This window comes from Dermacentor silvarum, chromosome 2 (assembly GCF_013339745.2).
Source record: "Dermacentor silvarum isolate Dsil-2018 chromosome 2, BIME_Dsil_1.4, whole genome shotgun sequence".
Taxonomy (NCBI): domain Eukaryota; kingdom Metazoa; phylum Arthropoda; class Arachnida; order Ixodida; family Ixodidae; genus Dermacentor; species Dermacentor silvarum.
The window spans coordinates 256,580,975-256,606,937 of NC_051155.1; the positions used below are offsets into that span (position 1 = coordinate 256,580,975).

At 47.7% G+C, this 25,963-nt stretch overlaps 1 protein-coding gene across 8 annotated transcripts in view; it reads left to right on the forward strand.

The window, feature by feature from the left end:
* The window catches only part of LOC119443176 (ras-associated and pleckstrin homology domains-containing protein 1), a 170,840-nt gene that overhangs the window by 104,616 nt on the left and 40,261 nt on the right, over positions 1-25,963 (forward strand). For all 8 annotated transcript variants that reach the window (XM_049662615.1, XM_049662617.1, XM_037708339.2 and 5 more), the window contains one exon: positions 24,503-24,620. In XM_049662615.1, the coding sequence (XP_049518572.1) occupies positions 24,503-24,620 (118 nt within the window). The remainder of the gene's footprint in view (positions 1-24,502; positions 24,621-25,963) is intronic.

The following is a 25,963-nucleotide window of genomic DNA, read 5'->3' on the forward strand; positions in this document are numbered from 1 at the left end:
CGGCAGCTGTGGTGATTTTCGCATTTGCGAGTTCCTAGCGGAAGACTGAATTTCGCTCTTGGTCCAAAACAAAGTAAAACTATGTAGAAGCTGTTTTAGTGAAGCGCTTTTTGTTTGAGCTCGTAACTTTTATCGGAACAAAAATTAAGCGTATATGCCACAGTGACCTGTCTGACGATCCGCGTTGTTTTCTTGCTGCCCGTGATTGAAGGGCGCGCATTTGCGCATAGAAGTTCAGCGCGTAAAACGCCGAAAAATCGAAAAATGGCACGCACGAAGGGGCCGACGACATATTTGCCACAACGGCAAATTCACAAGTGCGAAATCGCAAGCAAATTCGCACCATGTGAAACGGGCTCGAGTCGCCGATGCGGGCGCAGGTCCTGGCTGCGGAATAAAAAAGTTGTCGCAGTTTCACCTGAAAGGCGAAGCATCAATTGCGATAGCAAATTTGTAGAGAGCTATACGGAGTAATGATAGTAGCTTTATCAGCTGTATAAACTTGGACATGCAGCAGCACCGGCAACACGCAGAACTGCTGTCGACGCCGTCGGCGTTTTGCCCGCGTTCGCACAAAATGCGTGCGGCGTTGGTGACTGTTGCCGGAGCCTCTGATATAAATAGGCACTTGGTGCCGCAGCTAAACGTCGCCTCCCTTCCCTCCCCCTCCCCCCCACGGCCTTTCGTGCGTCACAAGAAGGCGCGTTTGCTCTACATATATGGTGATTGTAAAGGAGGAAAGAGACGCCTACTTCTGCAGCCCTTAAGGGAGCACGGCACAGAACGCGCGTTTGTTCTCCGCCGTGCGTTCACTCCCCGTGAAAGCGCGCGTCCCTCGCGCCCTTCCACTCGCACATACAGCGTTCGGCGGCGCGCGGCGACGATTTCATCTCCATTGACGTCATACGGAACCTCACGGCGACGGCGACGGCAACGGCGACGCCGACGGCAGAAATCTGCTTTGGAGTGTCCATATAATTGCTATCGCAATAAAATGCGAAGCTGACAAGAACGACAAGCGAAAATAAAATAGTGGTCCTCTTCACGCTGGGGGAAATGCTGCGGTGAGAGCCGAAGGTACCGCTGAAGTCTTGACATTTTACGTAATATGTTGCCTTTTATTTTAAAGGTAATGTGCTACCGGCCAGAAAGTTGTTGCCTGTGCGAAGTTCCTTTAGATGGCCTATTTGGAATTGATTTGTTTTTCGTTCGCGTATATTAGCAGTAGCCAATATTATTAGCTGCTAACAAGGTAAGCGTCCCATTTTGTAAAACCCCGGAAGTGGGCCTTATAAATAGAGGTGGACGCTATACTGCACGCAGGGCAGACGTCACATTAATAAGCTCGCCATATACAAGCATTGATCGTAAACGAATCTTGTGCGTTAAAGGAGCCTGGGTTTACGCTGCGTTTCGTAGCAGAGGTTCTGGCATAGTTTATTTTGGTTGAAGCAAGGAACGAGCAAGCACGAAATTTCTCATGAGATTAGCCGTGCGCGAAAGTATTCTGCACACACGAGTAGAGACAGGCACGAAATATCGCCCCGTACAAAATAGTTGGCCACCGTTGAACTGTCACGAAGGCACATCGGGGCCCGTCACACGTGCGCGGCGGGTGAATGAACGGGCAATCATCCCACGCTGTTCGATTGCACCCGCGGAGGCTTGCGCGGCATCATTAACTCGAAATGACGCCCGTCGTGAAACGCGACCCTGGGCAGCCGTAATTGAGACCCAGTCAAGCTTCGAGTTACGATGCATTTCTCAAGGCGGGGTTTGATGTCTCCACGGCTGGTTCAACCAGTGGACATGTATTACGTGCCGTGGGTGTTTCGAAAAGTGCCAATTTTTATCGGTGGCCACCAGCCGCATTGGCTCGTCAGTGGCCATGGCGTTCTGACTCCAGGCCGATTGGGGCCCCGTGTACCGTGCAGCTAGCACGACCCCAGTTGGTCAAAATGAATCCCTCCACCCTCAAAAGCTCTAATAGCATTTAACGCGGTAGCTGACGCCTGTCTATATAATACTGGTTCTCGCTTTTCTCTTCTTAAGGGAACGTGACAAGTGGCCTAATATCAATCCCCGAAATTATCAAGAACACGCCTTTGTGCGTCCGCTGTTCAACTTCAGGGGGGGGGGGGGGGGTCGTCCATTTTTCGGCATTCCTTTCACAGCGCGCTTCTCGTGGCCAGTTGTCATTGCGGCGTAGGTTTTCAATTGCCATTCAGCCATGCCGTGAGCCGCTCGTTCGTTTGGGAGAAGGCCCATTGTTAGCGAAAGCTATCGATTAGCCCTGGGCACGCACGCGCTGTGCCTGCCGTCGGCGGGAGTTTTCTGTTTTGTGTGAAACATCCCTGGAACTCCTCTTCGAACTGTCGCCTGCTAATTTTCCGGGGTTCGCCGGTGTCCGCCTGCTAATAAACCCGGTGTCGGCGCGGGCTCGCCGGCGTCGTTGGCGGAAATACTCATCCCGAACCACCCCGACCGCGCAGGCGCTCCGAGTGGCGCAAGGCGTTAGTGAACAAAATTAAATTTGTCAAAGTAAAATCCGTCATAAAAAATTTGGAGGACGCTTACGCTTCGGCTTTAAGAGAGGAGCTAAGCTAAGAGGATGTTAAGCTTCGGCTTTAGCATCCCTGACTGTTTGTCAGGCTTCCCGGCAACTGCAGCATTCTTTTTTTTTCTGCACGCTGCTCCCTACGCTGGATGGATGGATGCTGTGAGCGTCCCCTTTGAAACGGGGTGGTGGGTTGCGCCACCAAGCCCGTGTTATTATTTTGCCTAATGTCCTACCTTTATTTTTGATAAAACACACAAATACAAAGAATTACAAGCATCAAACTTTTTGAACCAGTACTTTGTACGTCTCCGTTGTTTGTGGTCTCCCCATACTTTTCTGTCACCAAACCTCCAACCGCCTCTTACTGCCGAGGAGGCGAGCGTCATCTGGATGGCGTTTTGGCAAGCTACACCGACCGGGGCTTGCCGCTGTATTAGTGGTAGAATGCCTAATGTTTGCCTAATGCAGGACTAATGAATGCCGTGAATGCCTAATGCAGGACAAGGGGTTTGTACGTATTTGAGTTTCCGCGTAACAGAATTGTTTTTTCGTATATTAAAATTACACCCCGACGCTATCATACCTGTAGGTTGTGGTTACGATTATTATGACGAAATTTGAGAAATTCAACTATTTCACCAGCGCCACGCGCAGGAGTGGTTGGGGTGGTTTTCTTGGCTGCGGACACCGCACGCCGAGACCGACGCCGGATTTTCTGCGACACGCGGCCCTTAACGCTATGGCGTTAGGATCGATGCGCTAGTCCACGGGGCGTTCCTCCTATCCCCACCCTTTCCTCTTCTTGGGAGTCTGCACTGCTCAGCTTAGGCCGGCAGGAACAGCAACAGCTGGTCCAGCCGGCTCGCAGGGTCGTGCAAGGCAATGGAGCCCTGGACTGAGGGCCCCACCCAACGAGGAAGAATTACCTTGCCTTTGTGAATAAAAGTTTATTCTCTCTCTCTACAGTACCACAACCTACAGACGTGATAGCGTCGAATGTGAATATACGAGTAAACATAATTCTCTTACCCCGAAACTCATACACAAACCCCTTTTCCAGCATTTCTTCTACACTTAATACAGCGGCGCGCCGCGGTTTCATCCTTGCGAAAACACCAGATGGCGCTCGCCTCCTCGGCAGCCGCGTGCGGAGGCGAAGTTGGGCAAAAAAGCTGCAGGATAAGCAGCCAGGGGCGTTCCACTCTTGAAGGCGAAGTTTAAGCGTCTTCCAAAGTTGAGTTCCTTCCTCGAAGCAGCAGCTGCCGTCCCGCTGCGATGCAACATGATGGGTGTTGCATTTTAAAGACGTATATACATTTGTCACTGAGATGAGTGACACACCTTCGTGCGACAGTTGCAGCTGTGAGGAGTCTTGTACCCGCTACAACGACCAACGCCTTGATTTCCGTCTTCGTCCGCTTGTGTTCATGCAGCTCCGAAATACACAGGCGTCGCCGACACGCCAGAGAGTCGCACACACAAGGGCGAGTGTGGAGCGGTTGCAACGACGGGCATTGGCCATGTGGCGAAGCTGACGACACAGCAGAGCTTTCGCGCTAAAAAAAAAAAAAAAAAAATGGATTAGTGTAAGCCACTTTCTTTGTCAATTTCTTCCGATTGTTTGAAGCGCTGTCACCGTCATTTTGAAGGAGAAATCGCCAAACTTTATTTGCCTGTGTATGTTTCGACACTGTTGCTTTCGTTGTCGTCGGGTCAGCCACAATTCGCTGCTTAGCGTGCCGGCTATAGGCATCCCACCGCATTTATAACTATGATTAGAGACACTGGTTATCCTGAAGGCCCCAACGGTGTGAGTAGCTGTGTCGTCACTCCAGAATAGCCAATTCGGATTTCACATCTGGACTTCCATAAGATTGATGGAGACTTATCTTTGCCTTCTTATACCGAGCATTTTTGACGCGTCCTAAAGGGATACACACACAAAAGTTGGCGGGTGGTTTTTTGCGTCAGAACAAAAGTTGGACTGTTGAAAATGACGAATACAACAAGCTGCTTTGAAAAAAAGAACGAGAAACATCTTTTTTTTTTGCGATTTTCTGTTGCACCTTGCCTCCAAGCGGCCGCCGGCAGAAGCTGAAATTTGACGTCATAACACCCACCCGCGGCCAAGGTCGGCCACAGCCGTCGCAGTGTTTCCGGGGGTGTCGGTCTCTTGCAGCGTTTGTTTTAACCCTTTCGGCGATATTCGCACGTGGTCCGTCTGAAACATTATCCCCGTCGGCGTTCCACGCAGCTGGTGCGTCTTACATGCGCCTTCCCGCGGTCGTCGCTCGGTATTGACGCGTTCGTCGCGCGGAAGGAAATGCCCAGACATTGCTGTACAGCATCGTCGGTCGTGACACGCCGTCGCACACGTTTCCCAGAGACGAAAAGGTGCGTAAACTTTGAATACCTGCCTGTCAGCCATCACGCCCAGCCTGGAGACCTCTAAAAATGACTTCATTTGCGCGGACCACTTCGCCAACGATGATTATGTGACCAGCCCGGCTGTGCTGGAAAGCCTCGGCATGCCGCTCAAAAGGCAACGCCTAAAGCCTGACGCTGTGCCATCGGTCTTCTCACGAAAACGCAAGGAACAAATGATCAGCGGCGCGTTTGATAAGAGGAGGCGAAAAGATGTTGGTACTGTTTTCGTTCACTTGCAGCCTTCTTGAGCAGTGTGAGGGTGAGGCTGGGCACGAAGGCAGTAATGTCTTTAAAAATGTTGGCAAAGCATAGTAAAACAATACAAGGCTAGCGAGCGCGACTCACGAGATCAGTCCTACATGGCAGCGGGGCAGACACACACACAGTCCTGCTTATCCACAGGCTAAAAGCAGGAAAAACTGGGGAGAACGCCAGACAGGTGCTGCCATCTGTCGGGTGGCTGGCGAAGTGGACCTGAGAGTCTCGGAGGTACTGATACCTCACAGCAGTTACTCACGCCGACGGCATAAACTACTATTCAGTCATCCACGCAGTGCTGAAGTACCCCGCAGCTGCCTCACCTGCATGCGCTCATGAAAAAGCAAGCTTACAGAGGAAATGACAAATAATTCTTGCACAATTACGTATCTGGTGCTGAGCGATATCTTCGCGCTACGGTTCGCGAAAACCTGACCGCATCAAAAGTGTTCATTTCGCGCAACTTTGCGTGTCGTCTGCGACCTTCGGTAAATTCCTCGTAGCCGTTCCGTAATTCTCATACGGGCACGTTATCGCTGAGTCAAAGGTTGGTGCTTAGGCGTGATTATATTTCTTTAATAGCTTTCATTTACAGGTTGTAATAACATTTCATCATTTCGTATTATTGGCAGCGCCTCCAGTACACCAAAGCTAAAACCCGGGCTGGGTTGGGGCTCGCCGAAGCCTGCGCGTTCTACGTGAGACCTGAGACCTATGCTCCCAATCAAAAGTCTTTATAGGAGGCGTTGTCCCAATCTATTGTCGCGACGAGAAAACCACCGCGCAACGAAACAAGCGCCCTGCGACTTCTGCAACATACCGCGCCCGTGCGAGCAGAATCGGAGCGCCAACAAGGAATCTGCCCAACTTTTTTCTGCCACAGAAGTGGGCGAAGAAATTGTTTTTTATACTTCTACCTACTTGTTTCCTAGAAATGGACAATGAGCACTTCCACGGCCGCCTGCTCTTCGTCGCTTGACGCGGAAAGCTCGTGACCGTAAGCGGTAACATTTCTTGCCAAGTTGGAATGGTCCTCGTCTTCAGACGTGTACTCATCAGAGGTGGTAAGTACAACTACAACACCCGTATACTTAGATTTAGGTGCACGTTAAAGAACCCCAGGTGGTCTAAACTATTCCAGAGTCCTCCGCTACGGCGTGCCTCATAAGATCGTGGTTTTGGCACGTAAAATCCCATAATTTGTTCCTTTCATACTTTTTCTGCTTTGGTGCATAAAACGACCTTTTGTTGAGAGTGACTGGCACGCCAATGTATTTCTCCGCAAAGTTAGACAATTAATATCTCGACACTGGTGTCAGCCTGAGATTTAGTTCAAAGTGATCCGCAGTCCACGGCTAGAATTTGTAAATTGCAACATGGGCCATAAGGTAATTAGCAAAAAACTTAATTAATTTTGTTAATTAGTCTAATATGCATTTCAATTTCTTGTGCAAGTATGCCCGCCTCTTCGTGCAGACGAGCTCATGAACTAGAATTGTACTATCTGCCACAGGCCACCTTTAAAAATTTTGGGAACTGTTTGCTGAAACACCTTGTATATGGAATTCACTCAGTAACCGAAATGATGCCAAGCCGGATTCACTCAAAGTCAGAATAAATAGAAGTCTAGAAGTCATGCGCAGCAGCGCTTGTACTCGGTTTCAAAGTACTAAAAAACAAAAAAGAGTGCAGTTTGGCCGGGAAGGCGAAGCAGTATTAGTGATAGTGAAGTAGAAGACAATTACACGAAGGAAGATTCTTACCGTGTAAATCTGTGTAAGGATCGCACCCGTGAAAGGGCCGCACCGATAACTTGACAGCCAATAAAAAAAAAAAAAGACATCCAACCGAAAAGCAATCGCGTTCCGTGCGCTGATTCTGATGGGCCTCAACAGCGAATTTTCGCGCGCATCGTACTTTCGCGCGTCGCTACTGGATGTCGAGAGGAGGCGATCGCGCAGGTTTATGGCGGATTTCATTCTAGTAGTTGGAAAAATGAGGTCAAACGTCCCGGTCCCATGAAAGGCTCGTCAAAATCGCGAAAGAAAAGTGTGGCCCTTACACGAGTCTATACGTTAGTTATAGTGGCCATATAAATTGCAGTAAACATTCACCTAAAATTAAAATAGTAAGCATAGTGGGCATAGTAAGCACGGACCATGTAAACCTGTAAATACTTCACTGGATGACCTCGAGCACTCGCTCTCACAACGCAAGCATTGTGAAGAACGCCAGCAGCAGAAGCGAACGGTTCGTACAGCCGCGCGATTCACCGCAACTCTGAAAATTAGATTCATCATCGTTATCTGCCTATTTTTATGTCCACTACTGACGGCCTCTGTCAGTGATCTGCGATGACCTCTGTCTTTTAACTCTGCAACACTAGGGGCGCAGAAAGACAGCCCGGCAAGGAAGACAGCGCGCATCAATTTAGCAACCATCCCTGGTCGCCCTTTATCATTGCACCCACCAATGATTACCAACAATTAGATATGGCACGCGGGCCGCATAAGCGTCAGCCGCGCACAGTCATTCACAGCTACGAGGGCTAGCGGTGAAGACGCGTTCTCTCCTTCCCATTCGCGTTTGATTACGTGACCGACAACTAACCCGAATATTGAGCGCGTGGGAAATTATGCCCATCAAGCCGCCATCCTTTTCGGCTCACTGTTACGTGCTTTTTCCCGCACCCACAGGGTATGGGTCGCTCATGTATATGGCTTTTGGATTTAATGCGGAACATCACGGCGACGACAACCACGACAATTTGCCTGAAGTTTCGATATAATTGCTTTCGCCATAAAGCTAGCAATAGAAAATTGTTAGCAAAGTATTTATAGACCACCTATACCGTTTATAGTGCAGAACTGGCTACAACGCGGCCTTTTCCGACTCCCGTTTACCCTCCCATAGAACTCCACGCATACCGCTTACAGTGCAGCCGCGTGAGACGAAATACCGGCTATAATGCCGCGGGAAAATCTCGCCGACAAGGGGGGCAGCGAGCACGCTTCTCAACAAGGTGCGTGTTCCCGGACGACGTATGCATTATTCAATGCAATCAAACTCTCGTTAATTCGGACTTATTTGGCCGCACATAGGTTAATTCGGACAACTTTCAGCTCGGTGAGCGAGGAGCGCCCCAAATGTGCGACGCAAAAGAGCAAGAACGGCGCAACCGAAACGAAGCGACGATCGCCATCAGTTGAAATCGTACGTGAATGACAGCAACGCTTCGAGCCTGTTTGTGTCTTTAAAGCCAGTATTCATGCGTTTACCGCCGCGCATAACACCGCGTTGGCCGCGGGCTTTCGTAACTGCGTCATCGCGTCGATAGCGGCCGCGGTTATCTCCGCAGCGGTTGCAACGACAGTAGTTTCGTTTTTACTCGGTACGCGCGTCGGCCGCCTGCCTAAAAAACTGCGTAGTCGCCATCGATGATCGCATAGATAGCGACCGCGGTTTTGACTGCAGTTGTTGCAGCGAATGGTAGTTAATTCGTCCAGACTCGGTGCGTGCCTTCAGCACCGCAAAGTCGCCGTTCATAATCGTGTCGATAGCGGTGACGGTTTTTTCCGCAGTGGTTGCGGCAAACAGTTGTTTCGATTTGACTCGGTGCAAAGCTGTCGAGGTTTTATTTTTATTTTATTTTATTCAGAGATACCCCGCTTTGCACAAAGGCGTGTAAGCAGGGGTGTTACGACTTGGAAAAAAAAACAAATCTTCATTAACACAGCACACTTGGTCACAAGACAATTGATTCCACTCTGTTACTGTTCGAGCAAGAAAAGCATAGAGGCTCGTTCTAGTCCGGTACTCTCGAATTTTAAGGTCATGATCAGTTGTTTGGGATATATAATGCGGTGGTTTAAGATAAGTGGACGCCCCCCCCCCCCCCCCCCCCCCCCCCCCCACACACACACACACACACCCCGGAAAAATGAAAACTTTCCGCCTATGCCTCCATGCAAATCGGCAGTCGCTCAAAGGCTTGGTCATGTCTCGTGTGCTGCGATTCGGTTATCGGACTGTCCCAGCTTTAAGCTATTGCCACGATGCTGAGCTTCTTATTTCGTGCGATCTCCACGTCAGCGGAAAGAGGGACTTCGCGGCGGTTTACGGCTTCTGCGGCGCCAAGTTGCCTAAAGAAGCAGTCGCGCGTCTCCAGGAGGGAAGGGGCCGCCGCTGGGGTCACGGGCACCGCTGCACCCAGGCGGCAGTCTTCTGCTGTTTTTAGACCCGTCTTCCCTCGTCGCTCATTCTCTTTTTTACTTGGTCTTTCGTCGAGCACTACAGACAAGTCGCAGATGCCGTTTTCGCGTGACGTCTGAACCCAGCTTGACGCTGTGCGTGTTCGCATCGCGGCAGTTATCGAGCGCTCGTGTTGTCTCCGCGGTTTCGCGATACGAAAACGCGCTCGACGTCGGCGCGCGTCAAGTGTGTTTGTTCTCTGGTGTCTCAGCTTATAAGATTAACCTGAAAACTGTCCTCGTCCATAAATGACGTCACCGTATGGTGGCGATTTCTCCATGGCCAGCATTCTCATTTAGTTCTTGCGATAGAAGAGCATGGTGTGTGAAATATTGGCCGTGTACATTGGGGCCTTTATGGTGCATGCTTACTCTTAGCGGCCATGTGTGACATAGCGTGGCCTATTTTGCGCAAACTGTCACGGGCACTAAATTGGCTGCGGCAACTCAGTGAATGTCTTGCCTGCTACGTCCCGCCTCTCGCTCGACCACGGTTGAGGTGGCCACAGTTACCCTGCCCTTAATACTAGATATATGCTTACGCGTGCTGGTCACATGTCATGTTAAGGGTGCATCACAATGGAGCTGCAGGAATCGGGCCGTGCGACGACACGTCTTCTCTTTTGCGTTCTGAGATTTCACATTCCTCCTTCTCTCCCGTTCACGGCAACGTCCGACGACAATATTTAATTGGCCATTAACTTAATGGCAATGGTTTCTGTAACAAATTATGTATTCTAAAAATGTATACTGGTATATTCCTGTTTTTAAAAAATGCAGCCGACTTGTTCGACCTCGCAATCCAATTTCCAGTGAAGGAGTTTATTTTCGGTAAGAATGTTAGTTGCTTGTAATTAAAACGCGTACTTTAACACCTTGGCCGCGTATGACTCGCCTGTTTGAAACCTTGCCAGCGTATAACCCTATCGCGCATATGTTAAGCAATTTCTAATGCGATTCTTTGGGAAATTAACGCACTTTTCGGCACCAATACGTTTTTCTAATCTCTTTCACGACAACTTGGGCACCTGGGCATGTGCATGTTGTGAAACATTATTCTTGGCCCATCTTCTAGAACAGGTTATGTGTGCCCGAATGGACACGAGTGATGAATTCGGCTACAGAGAAGTGAGGAAGTTGGCATGCACCGAGCGTGGAGAGCACAGAACGTGCGTTGAAAACTTCATTTATAACCTCCAAGTTTGTTAATTTCTTTGTTTTTATCCGTTTAATTAAACCACCCGATTCATGGGCGATCTCCCACTGTGGGTAGGCGCCACGACCACGATCAGGTCTACAAGAACAGCGAGGAGCGTTAGGCTATACGGCTAATCAGTGAAGATTTCACTTCGCGAGAATCCTTTTCTTTTTATTCATTTTTGCTTAATGCAAGCTCGGTGTTACGTAGAGTTCTTTCTCCATATAGGGAAACATAGCTTAAAATGCGCGTTCGAACACTGGCTAAACGATTTTTTTTTTTTTTTGCAAGGGCTGTATTTGTTTCGTACACATTTAACTTCGCGTACAAATTTGGCAATGCGTTCCCTCCATTTTCTGATAATTTTTTTTCTTAGTCGTATTTAATTTCCTCCCGGGCAGGGGACTCCATCCTGTGTCGCTCGTTAAACAGATTTGTAACGTGCGTGCAAACTTAAATTATTGAAAAGGGCATGATTAACTAACACACCTCGAACTTCAAAACTTTATTGTGTGCACAAAACGCATGACGTGCCCCTTATTTTGGCTAAATATAAATTTGGTGTAACGTATGGAGTTATCTCGGGACACTGGGAAACGTGTGATAATGGCCGAAGGACACCTTGGAAGACTCGCTTAAAAATGTGTTTTTTTTTTTTTTTTTTTTTTTGCACAGGCTGCATTTGATCCACACGCATTTAACTTCGCACGCTAATTTGCCACAGGCCCCCCCCCCCCCCCCCCCCCCCCTCACTCTTGCTACGTTTGGTCTGGGTTGCGTTTGCAGTATGCCAGGGCAGTGGGCGAAATGTTACGCCACTCGTAAATACTCAGAACGTTCCGGAGCGTAATTTATTGCAAGCGCTGCAGTTAATCCACGCACTTTAACACACAACGCGCGCCTCTCATTTCCTCCAAATATACGCAAGGTTTATTTCACCGTGCACACCAGAGAAAGGAACTGCCATCGCTCGTCTATAATGTATGAAAAAAACGAGGTATCAGTAATTAACATGAAATGTACACTTTAATAACACCAATAACATAAAAAGATTAACTTCTTGAGTTATCTAATTTTTCGGTAAACCGTGAAAACAGACATATAACTTTTTGGTGCGCTTATAGTTGCACTGACACCTTCGCTGTAAACATATATTGGAGACATAAATACGGAAATGAGGTCCAAACAGTCGGTAGAATTTGGCTCTCTCATTTAAGCGCGAGAAATTTTATTCACAATTGTTCAGGGTGAGAGCTTATGACGGATGGGACGCTATATTGTTTTCTTGCGAACTTGTATAGTATATACTGTGCGCGGTGATGGCGCTGTTTTGTAGCATGGTCCTTATAGGTATATACGCGTTCATGCGCACGCGCCACAGCAGCAGAGCTTGATCGTGTGTGTACGGTTGCCCATTGATGCGGGTGGTCCGTAAAATAAAGAGGCAGGCGGCGCGAGTTGTGCCCCCCTCCCCTCGTGCATGGTTGAAGCCACAACAGCAGCGGCAAGGCATCGTGCACGGAACCGTTCGTTCACCAAATGATGATGAATAAACTTTTATTGGGCCCAAAATATATTGGTGGTGCCCACAGACGGGGGGTGGTTTCCTAGTTACGGGACCCATATGTTCCCAGCAGCTCCTGTCCGTCAGTGCAAGCTGAATCGGTAGGGCGGGGCTCGATAACAAGGTCTCCCATCGCTCAAGGGGTTGGGGGTGTTGGCGGGAAGGGGAGGAGGGGGGGGGGGGTCTTGAGTTCTGTGCACTCGGCCAAGATGTGCGGCAGGGTGCCCTTTTCCCTTTTGCAAAATGGACAGAGCGTATCATGTTCCGCGGGGTACATGCGGTTCATCAGTACGCGATGCGCAAGCGATCCCGCCTGCGCTCGACGCAGGATGGTCTGTTGTTGCCTGGTGAGTTTGGGGTGCGGTTCTGGCAGTTTGCACCTTTCCTCTCGGTACATCCGGGTAATGTCCCGAAAGCTGGTAACCGGGGGCGGTAGTTCTTCCGGCTCGTGCTCTGCCCGGATTGACATTTCTCGGGCATGGTAGTCGGCGATGCTGTTGCCTGCTACCTGCGAGTGAGCCGGGACCCACACGAGCTCTATGGCTCTTCCCGCACTTGGATAGAATGGCTCGGGCCGCGGAGGAGATTACCCCCCTGCGGAAGCTTCTGTAGGCTCTCTTTGAGTCGGTGACCACGCTCGGCTGTGCGTGGGCCGCTTCTTCGGCAACTGCGGGGTCTGTTGTCTTCAGGGACGCGCTGACGATCAGCCTGTCTTTTGACGTAACCACCACCGCTGCTCGGTCACTGTTTTCGGAGCGAGGCGTCCGCGTAGAGGACCCTGGGGTTCTCTTCCAGCTTCCGGGTCATGGCTCTGGCCCGCGCGGTGCGCCTCTCGTCGTCCTTGCCCGGCGTCATGTTCCGAGGAAGAGGTTTGGTCTGAATGGTCGTCTTCCGGAAGGGCCGCCTTGTTGGGTACTGGCTCGATCTGCCATCCTATCTTACGTAGGACCGCTCGTCCGTGACACAGCACTTCACCAGTGAATGAAGAGTAATGCCCAGAAAAGAATTCACTCCAAGTGCGTCGCAGGTACATTTATCTGGGTGCCTCTTTTTACATCGTGTGCACCTTTCGTTTGAAGTCGTGTTATCAGTATACAGCGCTGTTGGCGTACCTTTTTTTTTTTTTTTTTTGTGAGGACCGCAAGGGACATCGACGACATACACAAACACTGCCTTGTGTTGACATTTGGGAAATTGTGGCCCCTCCGATGTGTTATGGGTGGAATAATCAAACGAACTCATTGCCTGGAGGACACCAGGCTTTACGTTCGGCGAAGGACAACACGGCGCAACAAAGCGCTCAGTGCACCGCGTCGTACGCCGTTTATTATTAGCTCCGATTAAATCCGAAGATACCCCCGTGACCACGCGATCACGTCCGCCGCACTGTATAGGTTAAAGAAAAAACAAAAACGCAGTTTTCTTTGTGCACATCTGTCTTTGTGTCACTGGTTTTAGGGTGAAACCTGAACGCCTTGGCAAATGTTAAGAGTGACCTTAATATGAGAAATACTTTAGCTTCAAACTACGAGCTCTTATTTCCCGTACAATGAGGCTAGCATTTACATTAGCAGAGCAATGTCATGAAGCTGGTTCGGCTTTCTTTCAGAAAAGAAAGGCAGCTGCTCTTCGGTTTTCACCGGCTGTAGGTATTTCTTTGCTCTGGTTTACATTGCGATCAGGCGTTAAAGCCCAGTGTGGTTCCTTTTCACTACGACAACCAGGCGCGCGTGTGAGCGGCCTTCGTGGAACCGAGTCCGCCCAGTTTTGAAGGCTGCCGCAGTGCAGGCGCCGGAAGTTGGGGGAGACAGGGCGTTGCCTGCGAAGCAGCACGTCGAGAACGCGTGTGGTCGGGGGGCGTTCTCTCCTAGCGTGTCGCCGCCTTCTTCAGCATCGCTGCCCCTCGCGTCGTGTGCTAAATATACGGAGGCCTTCACGCGGGGCTATATCGCCCTGCGCGTGGTTCCTCCTAGTGATCCGTCCGTTTTTACTATACCACTGGTCTTGTGTACCACCACAAGAAGAAGATGAGGCACTTTATTTCGGTGATCTGCTAAGTTCAAGGCCGAACACCTGATAAAAGTTTACCGCGAGAATATATAAACAGTTTGCGACAGAAAACAATAGTTGTCATGTATTCGGCAAAAGATGCAAATAGATAAAACAGTTTTTACACGAAAACGTCACTGAATGTTGGGCGCCTGACGCCCTCGCTATCGGTATTGGCGCATGCTCACTGAGGCATGCATCCGCGTAAAATGTGAGGCCTGCACGCCTCAAGGGTTGTTTTCTCGCCGGCTGCGCGGCACTCGAGTTGCGTAATTAAACGCTCTTGTTCGGATTGAGGACTCGTAGAGGTCTTTCTGCGCGGCTGCGGACGGGTACGGCAAGCGAACCCCACAATGTATGTATAAAAATATTGTACATTAATTGTTCGGAGATGGTTGGGGACAATAATGTAATTAGCAATCTGTCTTATGATGGGTTAGTAATTGGTGATGATATGTTTTATTTATTTATTTATTTATTTATTTATTTATTTATTTACAGTACCTTATAGGCCTTCAAGGAGACATTGGGTAAGGGGGATGTACATAGTCATATAAGCATAAAAAGGCATTAGTAAAACGAGAGAAATATCTAAACAGCGTAAATATATCAAAAATATTATTACACAAAAATAAACAGCAATAACCGAAAAAACACAAGCACATTTATCATCATAATAATATAATGATTATTATGAAAAGCGGCATTTTTTTATTCGCGGAAGTTTGTCCTGCGGCATTAAACGCCCGTAAGCTGTATGTGCAGTTGGTGTTGTCCGATGAAATGTTGGGTCACGTGCCCATGCACGTTGGCGTCAAAGAGGTTCACTGAAGAGTTGGTCCGACGGTTTCCTCACCACAGCCGCCCGATGTTCACCCAAGTTGGCGTGAAAGAGGTTGGGCACAGACATACACACTGCAAGCAGGGTGACGTTCCCAAAGAATGCTAACCGCATCAAAATTATCTGGCTACTGACTTCTAAAATACACACACACAGAAGAAAACACAAGTACATTTCTTTCTTTCTCTCTTTATTACGCGCACATTTCATTCATTGTGATACGCACAATCTGTATTGTCCTATAGCCAATGGCTAGTACAGGGTCTATTTAGAAATATACTTATGAGAAACTGTTTTACAATTGGTATGAATCTATTCAATTCGATTAATAAGGAATACAAGAAAGTACAACACTCCGTAATAAACACAAGAATAACTGAGTAATAGTAGTACTTACATTTGCAAATAAAAAGTTATTGTCGAAGCCTTTTCGATAGGTTAACAAACAGAAGAGGAAAATTACAAAACTTCGCTATAAACGCGCGAAAACCCTGATAAATAACAGTTGTACATGGTCTAACAAAAAGAGAACATAAATATCTATCAGTTTAGGAAGCAGAGAGAATTCGAAATAATAATTTTTCATTGCTCTCAGCAAGTTCTGCGTGTTCTTTATATAATGCGGAATAGCATTCCAGACTTTCGCACCAGCATACTGTAGCAGTCGTTTGCCATACGCGTTTTTTTTTTTTTTTTTGTTGGCGGGATATTTAAGCTACCAAAATTTTGGTTCCTAGTGCGGCGTTGTGGGGTGGAGAGTAACGAATTAGGGAATGGCTCGTTGTGTCTTATAACATTGTTGATATATGTGGCTAATCTTAATTCCCGTACGAAATCAAAAGGCAAGATTTTTAGCATAGAAGACTTGCTTGTTTGATAGTATCGCGAGAAAGTTGTCCTTCGTATAGCTTGTTTTTGCAACCGTCGTATAGTGGTTCAAGGTAGGAGTTACATGTCAAAACCCAGGATTTTACACAGTACAAAACGTGGCAGTTCACTAGAGTAAAGTACAAAATGTGGAATATTGAAACGCCAAAATATTCACGAGCTTGCACGAGGGAATCCTAACTTCAATCTTACTTAGAGCAGACAGCATCTAGCTGAAGCTGCCAATTTAAGCAGCTATCTAGAAGGACACCAAGAGAAAAGTCTGTACGATTGAGGGGGCAATTATTAATACGTAGTAGTATATCATTGTGTGGAGTAGTATTAGATTGGGACTGGAATACCATATATGTTCTTTTATTAAGATTAATCTTAAGCTTAATTGTTAGCAGCAAACCAATCGGCAAGTTTGGCTAGTTCAGTATTAATTTTTTTTTCTGTATCAGATATATTTTCATCGGTAATCATTAGGGAGGGTGTCATCAGCATACATGCATTTCGGCAGTGGTTAGTACTTGTGGTAAGTCCTTTATGTATAGCAAGTACAGCAGCGGACCTAATACAGAACCTTGTGACACTCCTGTTTGTATGCACTGAAGAAGTAATCTTATTAATAATTACCATTTGTTGACTACCTTTAAGGTAACTTGTCGGGATATGGAGGGATGCCAACAGCCCTCTGCCTCGACACACCGAGCCCCGCGGTTGGCGCATGCCTGCGCATCAACCGCGGTCCGGTACAAGCTCGAGGAAACAATAGACGACAACCCTGTGTACACTCGGAAAGCATTTATTACGACTGCAACTAACGCTTCGAGCAGGCCAGCTAGCTATAGTTGACATCGCTGAGGGTTCCCTCGAACAAAATAATGCACTAGGTAAAGAAGGGCTTCCGACTTACCAACTGGGGAATACGGGGAAGGGGGGGGGGGTGTCGCCGCTTGCTGGAGACCAAAGAGACCCGGGCGATATGAGCGGGATCTCACGTGACTCACCCGGTGGCGCTGATAGCGCTTGCGATTCCCGCGCGCCGCCCGCAGAAGGAAAGTTTCCCCTCTCCCAACTCTCCCTGGCACGCATGCGCTTGACGCGACGTTCGCTGCCCGTGCGGCGGTTATGGGACCCGAGGATTCCCACAAACTCTGAAAGAAATCCCATATAGTGTTGCGGAAGCCATATTTACGTAATTTGTAAAGTAAGATTTCGGGGTCGACGGTATCAAATGCTTTTTTGAGATCAAGAAAAACCACTACAGCGAATTTGTTACATTGAAGGGCGGTATTTAAAGTCTGACTCAGTGTGAGCACTGAGCAGTGCTGTGTTTGTAGAATGCATTGGTAGGAATCCATGTTGATGTGGATATAACACGTTATATTTGTCCAAGAATGAATGCATTGGTTGGAATCCATGTTGATGTGGATATAACACGTGATATTTGTTTAAGAATGAATGCATGCGTATTGCGATTATTTTTTCAAAAATATTGTTAAGGACACTCAGTACAGATATCGGGCGGTAGCGAGAAGAGTCAGACATGTCCCCCTTTTTATAGACAGGGGTACCTTTGGCTATTTTAAATGTCGATGTATATTTTCCAGTACGTAATGAGTGTTGAATAGATTGAATAATATGTCTCCTATTATATCAACATTCTGTTTCATAAGGCGCGCTGGAATCTCGTCCACACCTGGCGCTGTAGTAATTACCAGCTTACTCACAATAGACCGAATTTCATACAGCTATATATTATTACTACTATCCTTACTCCGTATAGCTCTCTACTAATTTGCTATCGCAATTGATGATTCGTGCCTCTGGGGGCGGCTCGGAGGTTTTCGACGAGATCAGAACGGGACACTGGTCGAGCAGCGTCGGAAGTCTTTACCACCTTCTCGCCTCGCAACGTTTTGTAGCGAGAGCTACTTCGCTGTGGTCGGTGCCTAGCAACCAGCAAACAGCGTTGCATCGCCGGAGGAGCCGGCGTTGCATCGTATATTTAGAAAGGGCGGCTCGGTGGGATTCGTCGGCAGATATGGAAGGTGAGTCGGAGAGACTGAAAGAAGCCAGGCTTCGTCGTCGGAACAAATCCAATAGGAGGTAGCGAGCCGAGGAGACGGAGGAAGAACCAGCCGCACGCCTCGAGTAAGCGTCGTAAGTACGAAGCGGCCAGGCGAGTGCATTCGGATGAGGATGGTTCGTTGTCTAGTTCGGCATCTCGTGCCAGGGCGGCGGATCAACGACGGAATGAAACACCAAGCTAAACAATAACATTAACCGTACCTCTTGCTACGCACACCCAGGCATAACTGAGTTAAGCCACAGCCAATTTTTAATATATATGCGCATTTTGGCCGGTGCCGCACCTAAACGTCGCCTCCCCTCCAACCCGTCCCCCACGGCCTTTCGCGTGACTGAAGTCGCGTTTGCTCTCCGCCGTGCGTTCGCTCCCCGTGAAAACGTGCGCCCCTCGCGCACATACAGCATGTCCAAGTTTATACAGCTGATAAAACTATACTATCCTTAGTTCGTATAGCTCTCTACTAATTTGCTATCGCAATTGATGCTTCGCCTTTCGGGTGAAACTGCAACATTTTTTCGGACCTGCACGATTCCTTCATGCATGAATGGCGTGATGTCACAAACACAGCAGCCATGAACAGTTGCCACCATGTCAACCTACACGAAACCACAACTTTCGTTGACTACTCCCGAAGAAGCGGCGCTGGTTAGGCCTAGCGGCAAAGTATGTGTGGCCGGTGACCAAGCTGTCGCAGGAATTTCGCTGCCAATATATTCGCGGTCGTCGACCTTATAGGCGATCGAGTGTGAGGTGATACGCACGGGCTAGACTGACAACCGCAGTAGCGGGGTACGGACCCACGTGCAGACCCCCCCCCCCCCCCCGGCCGTGTCCGAAAAGTCGGTCAGTGGCTTGCACGTTTTGCCAAGCGGCTGGTTGGACCGTAGTTAGCAAGACAACGTGCTGATCCCACGCGGTAACACTGATCGCACGGTTGCTCATTCGTGGGGGTGCAGAGCAACGTTACTTCAGTGCATGCAGAGTGCGTGTATTGTTGTTCCTGTGCATCGTATCGGCTGGGCAAGATGTCGAGGGCTCATCAGATTCCGCAGGAGACCCTCTGCTGGTCTGTTGGAGGCACTGCGCTTGCGTTTATTTCGCGTAGACCTGATCATGATTTTTTTATTATTATGATATCATGGTAATCATTAGTGATAGGGTGTCAAGTGTATTTCTAGTCTTCACCTGCATTCTACTTTTGCTTGGCATTTGAAGTCTGCTCTTTCAGCTGTCATCTTAAAGAATTGTTTCAGGCTGTGACGACACAAAGCTCACTAACGCACTTATCAATGTCTTCCAAGACCCAGTAGGTTCTTACCGGGGTTTTTCCTTGTTTTATTGTTGGTGTTAAAAAGTCGAGGAGACTCCGGGGATATGCAGGTAGCCTAGTTCGAGTTTTGTACGTTCAGATGGCAGGCTCTGAGTGTATAAAGCTGTGATTGAGAATGGCATCCACAATGTCATAGCCCCAGGGTATTTTTCTGTATAAGCCACGTTTATGTGATTGTGAATGATTTATGTTTTTTTCTAAGGTTCATCAAGCATCTTTTCTGAGCCGTTCTTCGATGTGCCTAGCGTTGGTGATTTCTTATTTTTGGAGAATGAAATAAACGTTGTGCACATTTTGTATGAGCACTATGTCACAAGATAGGACTTCATTCATAATAATGCTTTCCAACTCTGCCTGCTTGTTCGCCCTCTCGCTCAATGCGACGCGCGGCGAACGCCAGCGTTGCCGCCGACGCGCGAGCACCTGCACGAAAAAGTGGAGCGGTGGTCTCGCGCCGCGTTTTCCGAGTTGCCAGACAACATAACTCCCAACGACATGAATTGTCTCTGTTACCGCATATATAATATGCCCTTAAACTTAGAGAACACTACAATGTAAATAATCTTCGTGTAATTAGACAGCAACATTTTTTCCAAAGTTTATTTGTCAAGCGTCATTTCAAACAGCAAGATTGTGTGCGAAACTGCGACTATGTACCATCCGAATGCTGAGCGGCCGCTGCTTGTTTACAACTTCACCTAGAAATTGTAGTGTTGGCCGCTTACTGCCGAGCAGAGGAGGCGGTTGCTACTATTTAGGGCCTCGTTGAAGGTTGTTTTGTCCATTTTGGGTGAACACAATGTGCGAACGAACACGTGTACACGTGTTTCCTTCGACGCGCGTGCCAGTTCCAAGGTCGATCCACATAGGCCGCGAAGCTTCGGGCGCAAAGCGGTTCAGAACCAATTGTCACCGACATCAGCAAGGGTGGTTATGGGCACCGTTACTAGGTAATCTAGTAACGTTGGTTATGGGAGCAGCGATTGAAGCGCGACTATGCTTGGAGGGAATACACACTGGGAAAGAAAAAAGCGTTTTTTAATTAAAGCGAGACGCAGTTAGATTCATTCAACGAAAATAAAATAATAATCCATTTTATATACGCATGGTGAGAAAAGAAGAGACAACTCTATTTTACTTGATCATTATCAATAAATACCTTTTTTCAGCGCCCACCGTGAGAGCGCCCATCGATAGCGGCGGGCATTGACGCCCCTATCACTTGCAATGCAGCTCTTGGAGTGCGTGGAAAGGCGCGCTCGTAAACTTCACCTGTTACAATACGCCCCCTCACCTGTTGCGTTGTTTTGCATGCCGACATTGGCCAGCTGAATTTGGTGACGCGGGTAGTTTTATTGTTTCTTAACCTGTGCAGTCAAAAGTAGTGAGTTGCGACCGTCAGATACTTGTTTACTTTAGTTGTTTTCGTGCGACAGCGCTGGCCGACGGGCTTGGCCTCCGACGAAAGAACCAGCACTCTACGCAATCTACGCCCAAAGTGTTCGTCGGCCTCCAAAAAAAGTATGTTCTGTGCAGCGACGCGATTTCGACACCCGTACGGCTGATCTTTTCCGGCATCGCTTTTCGCGCTGAAAACTCGGAACGCCCATGAAGTCGAATGGCGGGGCATTTGAATATACAGCTCTAATGGCAGGCCTCCGAAAACAAATTTCGCGCCTGAGAGAACAAAATTACGTCACTTCTGTTTTTAACGGATATGACTTCAAATTATTTTTTCTTCCGCCGGAAGTGTTCCCTCCTCACACAGATGGCGCTAAGGCCCATGAACCGCCGATAAGCCGCCATGATTTGAACGTATGGGCTTCTATGGAAGCTTCGCTACCAAGTATATTTACCTTGCCAGTTCTGCCGAGAAAAAAAAAAAAACTTCCACCAATGAGGTTCCGCCGAGATGCGTAGAGTTGCGCGGAGAGCAGGACCATCTGGTGGCAAAACCAAAAAACCAATATGCCGCGTGACTGCACTCTGAACGCGCAAGCGACTGTCCGGCTCTTACCATTGTTTTACCATTCTTACCATTCTCAGCCAAATTTTGCTGTCGTGCACGGTGCGTGGAGCTCGCAGGCGGACTGCGACGTCACCTTTGTCTTAAATGCTCTCTTTTCAACAGAAGCCTGCTCCTCACTCTTTTCTGGACACTTTATTTCATAATATAGCATATTATAATACGCGGCTGCTATTGGCCAATAGCCGACATCGATCAAGAAGGGTGTTTGGATCAGTGTGCTTCTTCCTACTGTTACTGTGTATATTTATAGGCGCAGTAATAATAAACAGGCTCAATTAAGGTAAAATATGTTTTTGTATTTCGATAATAATTACGTACTTAGAGAAGAAGTTGACTATCATCTGCGCACACTCGGCTGCGGCCGCCCGCATAAGAATTTAACTTTGGCCACTCTGCTCATCAGTGTCGTAGCCGTTGGGTCGACTTGTTTTGAACACTCCACTAGCCTCGAACCAAGCGAAACTTAAGGTCAGACCACATGCAGGCTTGTTGGCCTGCACTCACTCCTGGCGGCTTCTGGTTAGACACTTTGGCAGACTTCGCTTCTTATTGACCTGTTGAGAGCTCTTCAAAATGTGCAAGTTGGATGTGGCTACTATCTGTCGGTGAAGTTGGTGCAGGACAAAGCCAGTCTGCACCACATAACACGGCCAGACTTGAGCATATAAGTCATGCACAAAGCAAACGCTGCGCATACGCACTACAGTTGCATGTAGTTGCGGTCTGCTACATAGCTTAGATACCACGACCACCGCGGGTGCCACGACAGGTCCGCTGGATGAGTGCACGGCTAGGTACCATAGCACTGCGGCTCGCTGAGGACACCCACCTCTGGCGCATCGTAGGCAGCAAAATCGGAAGTAGTGGTGTCTACTTGAACAAATTGAACTGTGCGCCATGGTGACTTTTAGTAGGCAGAGCGGTGTGGGGATTCCCCACGCCGCCGTAGCCTGTGCAGTGCAAGTCATTGAAGAAAGAGTGGAAGCACCGCGAATGGGTTTATAAGCGACCTTTGATTTGCCAATAATTCCACTTCTGTTGAACGCATTGAAGTACTTTTTGAGGCAAAGTATTTCTGAAATATTCTGTTTTAACTTCAAATGCATTTATCGACTTCGATAAAAAGTGGTTCAAGGCCCCTTTTAAGCTATGATACAGCTAGTGGTGGCCCTGAGGTTTAATCTTGTAATCGTGTTTACTCCCTATTCATAGTGGGCCCACGTTGCCAAAGGTCGTGAATTGGCATCCCTCTGTCTTGCTGCCCGAATCCCTTTGTGGACCCTACGGGTCAAATGCAGGGTGCTCCATAACTGAGCAGCCATCAAATTTCTGCAACAAATTGCACACTTGTAAGCCTTATGACTCCTGATGTGCGCAGGTTTGAGTTTCATGGTTTATACCTACTATGCAAGTATGAGCTCCACTCGGATTGACAAACATGCTGCCAAGCTATGCCTCCCCCTAGCGAGACGTTTGATTTAGCTCCGATCGCATCATACCTGTGGCACGACGATGGCGCCATCTGTGGCCCATGTCTTGTTTCCTTTACGCAACAATATTTAAGTAAGGTGCGTGGGTAGTACGGTTCCCAGGAAATAAGCGATAATAGTAGTATTACATGTTTTAGTTTTTACAAGTGGTTTTAGGCAAGTGATCCCCTACTGAGTGAACTGGAAGGCTTTCCATGTCAGAATTTACATGGTACTCTTCTTTTGCTGGTGCACAGTTCTTGGTGCCTTTTCAATTCTCTGAGCATCCACCATCTTCTAGGTACTACCAACACCTTTAACAACTCATTTTGCCCAGCACCATAGCACAATGGAAATATATTACTATACCTGATTTAATTGTCACTAAGCGCAATCCATCAATATTTATAGTTATTAACTGTACACTTTGCCTATTAAGTGTTCCCAATTATATCTCCTCCTTGTTTGCTTAGAGTGGCTTTTGCTTTTTGTTCGTGACATTCATTGCTCTGTGTACCCCGATTTCTTTTATGCATGTTAACTGATGCCATTGTTATCACCTTCTGGTTTACTTACAATGATCCTATAATTTATTCTTAATTTTACAATTATTGCTCGGAGCTTTTATGCTTTATGCGCACGTGTGAGCTTCTGCCGTTCCTACCAGTACGCGCACATAGTATAAACTTGGTAGGCATTCGCAGTGTTGCCATGTCTGATTGCCTGAGAATCAAACTCCGTTTCACACGTGCAGCTGTCGGTTCAGCTCGTGCGCGGGATCGCATGCCTGATCCCTATGTCTATGGCTGTGAACCCATACAAGGGCGAGCATCCTGCGACGGCATGCTGCCTGACACCGCTGTCAGCCAGGCCTACCCAGCATGCCTCGTCGGGAGTCTGCAACTAAAGTTGCAGTTCGGGGCCGAGTCAATGAAAGAGGTCGCAGTGGCGTTACGGTACTTGGAAAGTAGTGGAACCGCCTCAAAAACTAAAGTGAGCAGGTGGCACTGGCAATATGGGTGGCAATGTGGCTCGTACTTGCTGCAAAGTGTTTTCAATCGCGTGCAGGTGAATCAGTCCAAGAAATCGAACAAGACACTGTGCGGTGTCTGAAATTTTGGTTGCCGTTCTACATTAATTCTGTAGAGTTAGTGGCAGTGCCACAAGGAATTTCGAATAATCGAGTAGCTCTGAAAATTTAATCGGCGACTTGCTTTCCACTGTCTTTCTCTTTTTTTTTCTGTTTCTTTGTCTGCTTCATGTGAAGATCGCAGGTCCGCGGACATTAACCTTTCTGTGTTCGTAAATTTAAATGGCTGCAAGCATCCTGGTCGTATGCTTGCATTCTGATGAAAAAAACAAAACAGACAATGGGTAGTTTTGGAGACACAGTTCTCTATTGAGGCATGCCATGTCATCTCTTCCACTTGCATCCCCAGCATAAAAGCTGCTGATCTTTTGTGAATGGTAGACTGTGATAGCAGCCGTTCATGATTATAGGCTTTTGGTGAATGGGGCAATGAAGTGTGCCCCTGGTTGCTAACATTCTTTGGTTCTTCCAGGGTCTGGATAGCCTGAGCAGTGCCAATGTTCGATCTGGCCATGGCATGACGACTGACCCAGCTTTGGTGTCCACACCAAGGCTGGATGGCTACCGCTTTTCCATGGTCAACTTGGAAGGTCAGTTGTAGCTTGTTGTTGAGAAAATGTGTCAACACTCGAACAGTTGATTTCTCACACTGGTATTTTGCACACATTACATGGTCATTCCACCTCTATGTTTTCTATAAAAGATGATGTAGCAGGGAACGTCCCCCATTCTGAATGAATTGTATGGAGAAATGCTTCTGCTGCTGCATTATCTTGCATCATGTGCCCTTACCAAATGCAGCTGTCAATGATGCTGGTTGAAAAGATTGCTTAATCAGTTGAACTTTCTTTTTATGCAACGAGCATCACAAAGTGTAGTACAACACCCAGAGCAGATTGCTTTCTTTATACGAACTAGTGTAAAAGAATCTTTGGTTAGACAGACAAAGCCCTTGCACCTATGACTTGGCACTGCAGTAGTTGGTATCCATTGGAGATCTTTTTATGACATTGCTTAACATTGTATGTTGATTTTCTGTAGCATTATAATGCTACATATGAATGCTTTAAATGATAGAAGTATTAATTAAGCCATTGGACAGGCATTTTCATAACCTTTAGAGCCATAACTTGTAAACATTGTGAATAAATTCTTGTTTTTTTTTAGTAGGTTAAGTACTGTGCACTGTTATTCACTGATTGAGCCTTGCCTGGAGTGTATGGATATGTACAGGGTCATCTGCTCCAAAGTAGCACCTCTTTAGTACTAACTGGGTGCGCAGGGTATCGGAGAACACAGATTTGGAATCACCGTAGAAATTAATACTCCCACTACATTTGTCTATTTCCTTCCCCACAATCTGACCGGGCTTATGGGAAGGAAATAGGGGGGCTGGGCAGCATCCTGGTGCGCATGGAGGAGGGCAGGTGCGCCCCCCCCCCCTCTACAGCACTGTTCGTATCTTGTGTGTGATGCTCTATTTTCGAGGTAAAAAAAAGTGCGAGAGAGAAGGAAAGCTTCTCGCAGGCCACACTGCACTCGCCGCACAATGACCATCTTCAGGAGTGTACTGATGCGGTAGTATGCTTCAATGGCAACGGGAGTGACATTGCATGCAGGAGTGTTAAACAATCAAGTAGATCATTAGTGCTGAATTTTGAATAAATGTGTATGTAGCATTTAGCTAGAGCTTGCATCATTTTTACGTCCTTTGCAACATCATCTGTGGTTTTAGCGGGTATCCATTTGCTTAATTTGTGTAAGAGCCATACCCTGGCAAAATTGTTTTTACATAATAAAAAAAAAAATATTGGTTGATCTCACGCATGTGTGAGAATCGGTTGTAAGCGAAGCTTTCTTTCATGTGTGCAGAATTGCCCTCACTTTGCTTCTGCTTCTTCGCTTCTGTGTAGCTCTGCACTCCTCGCTGGTC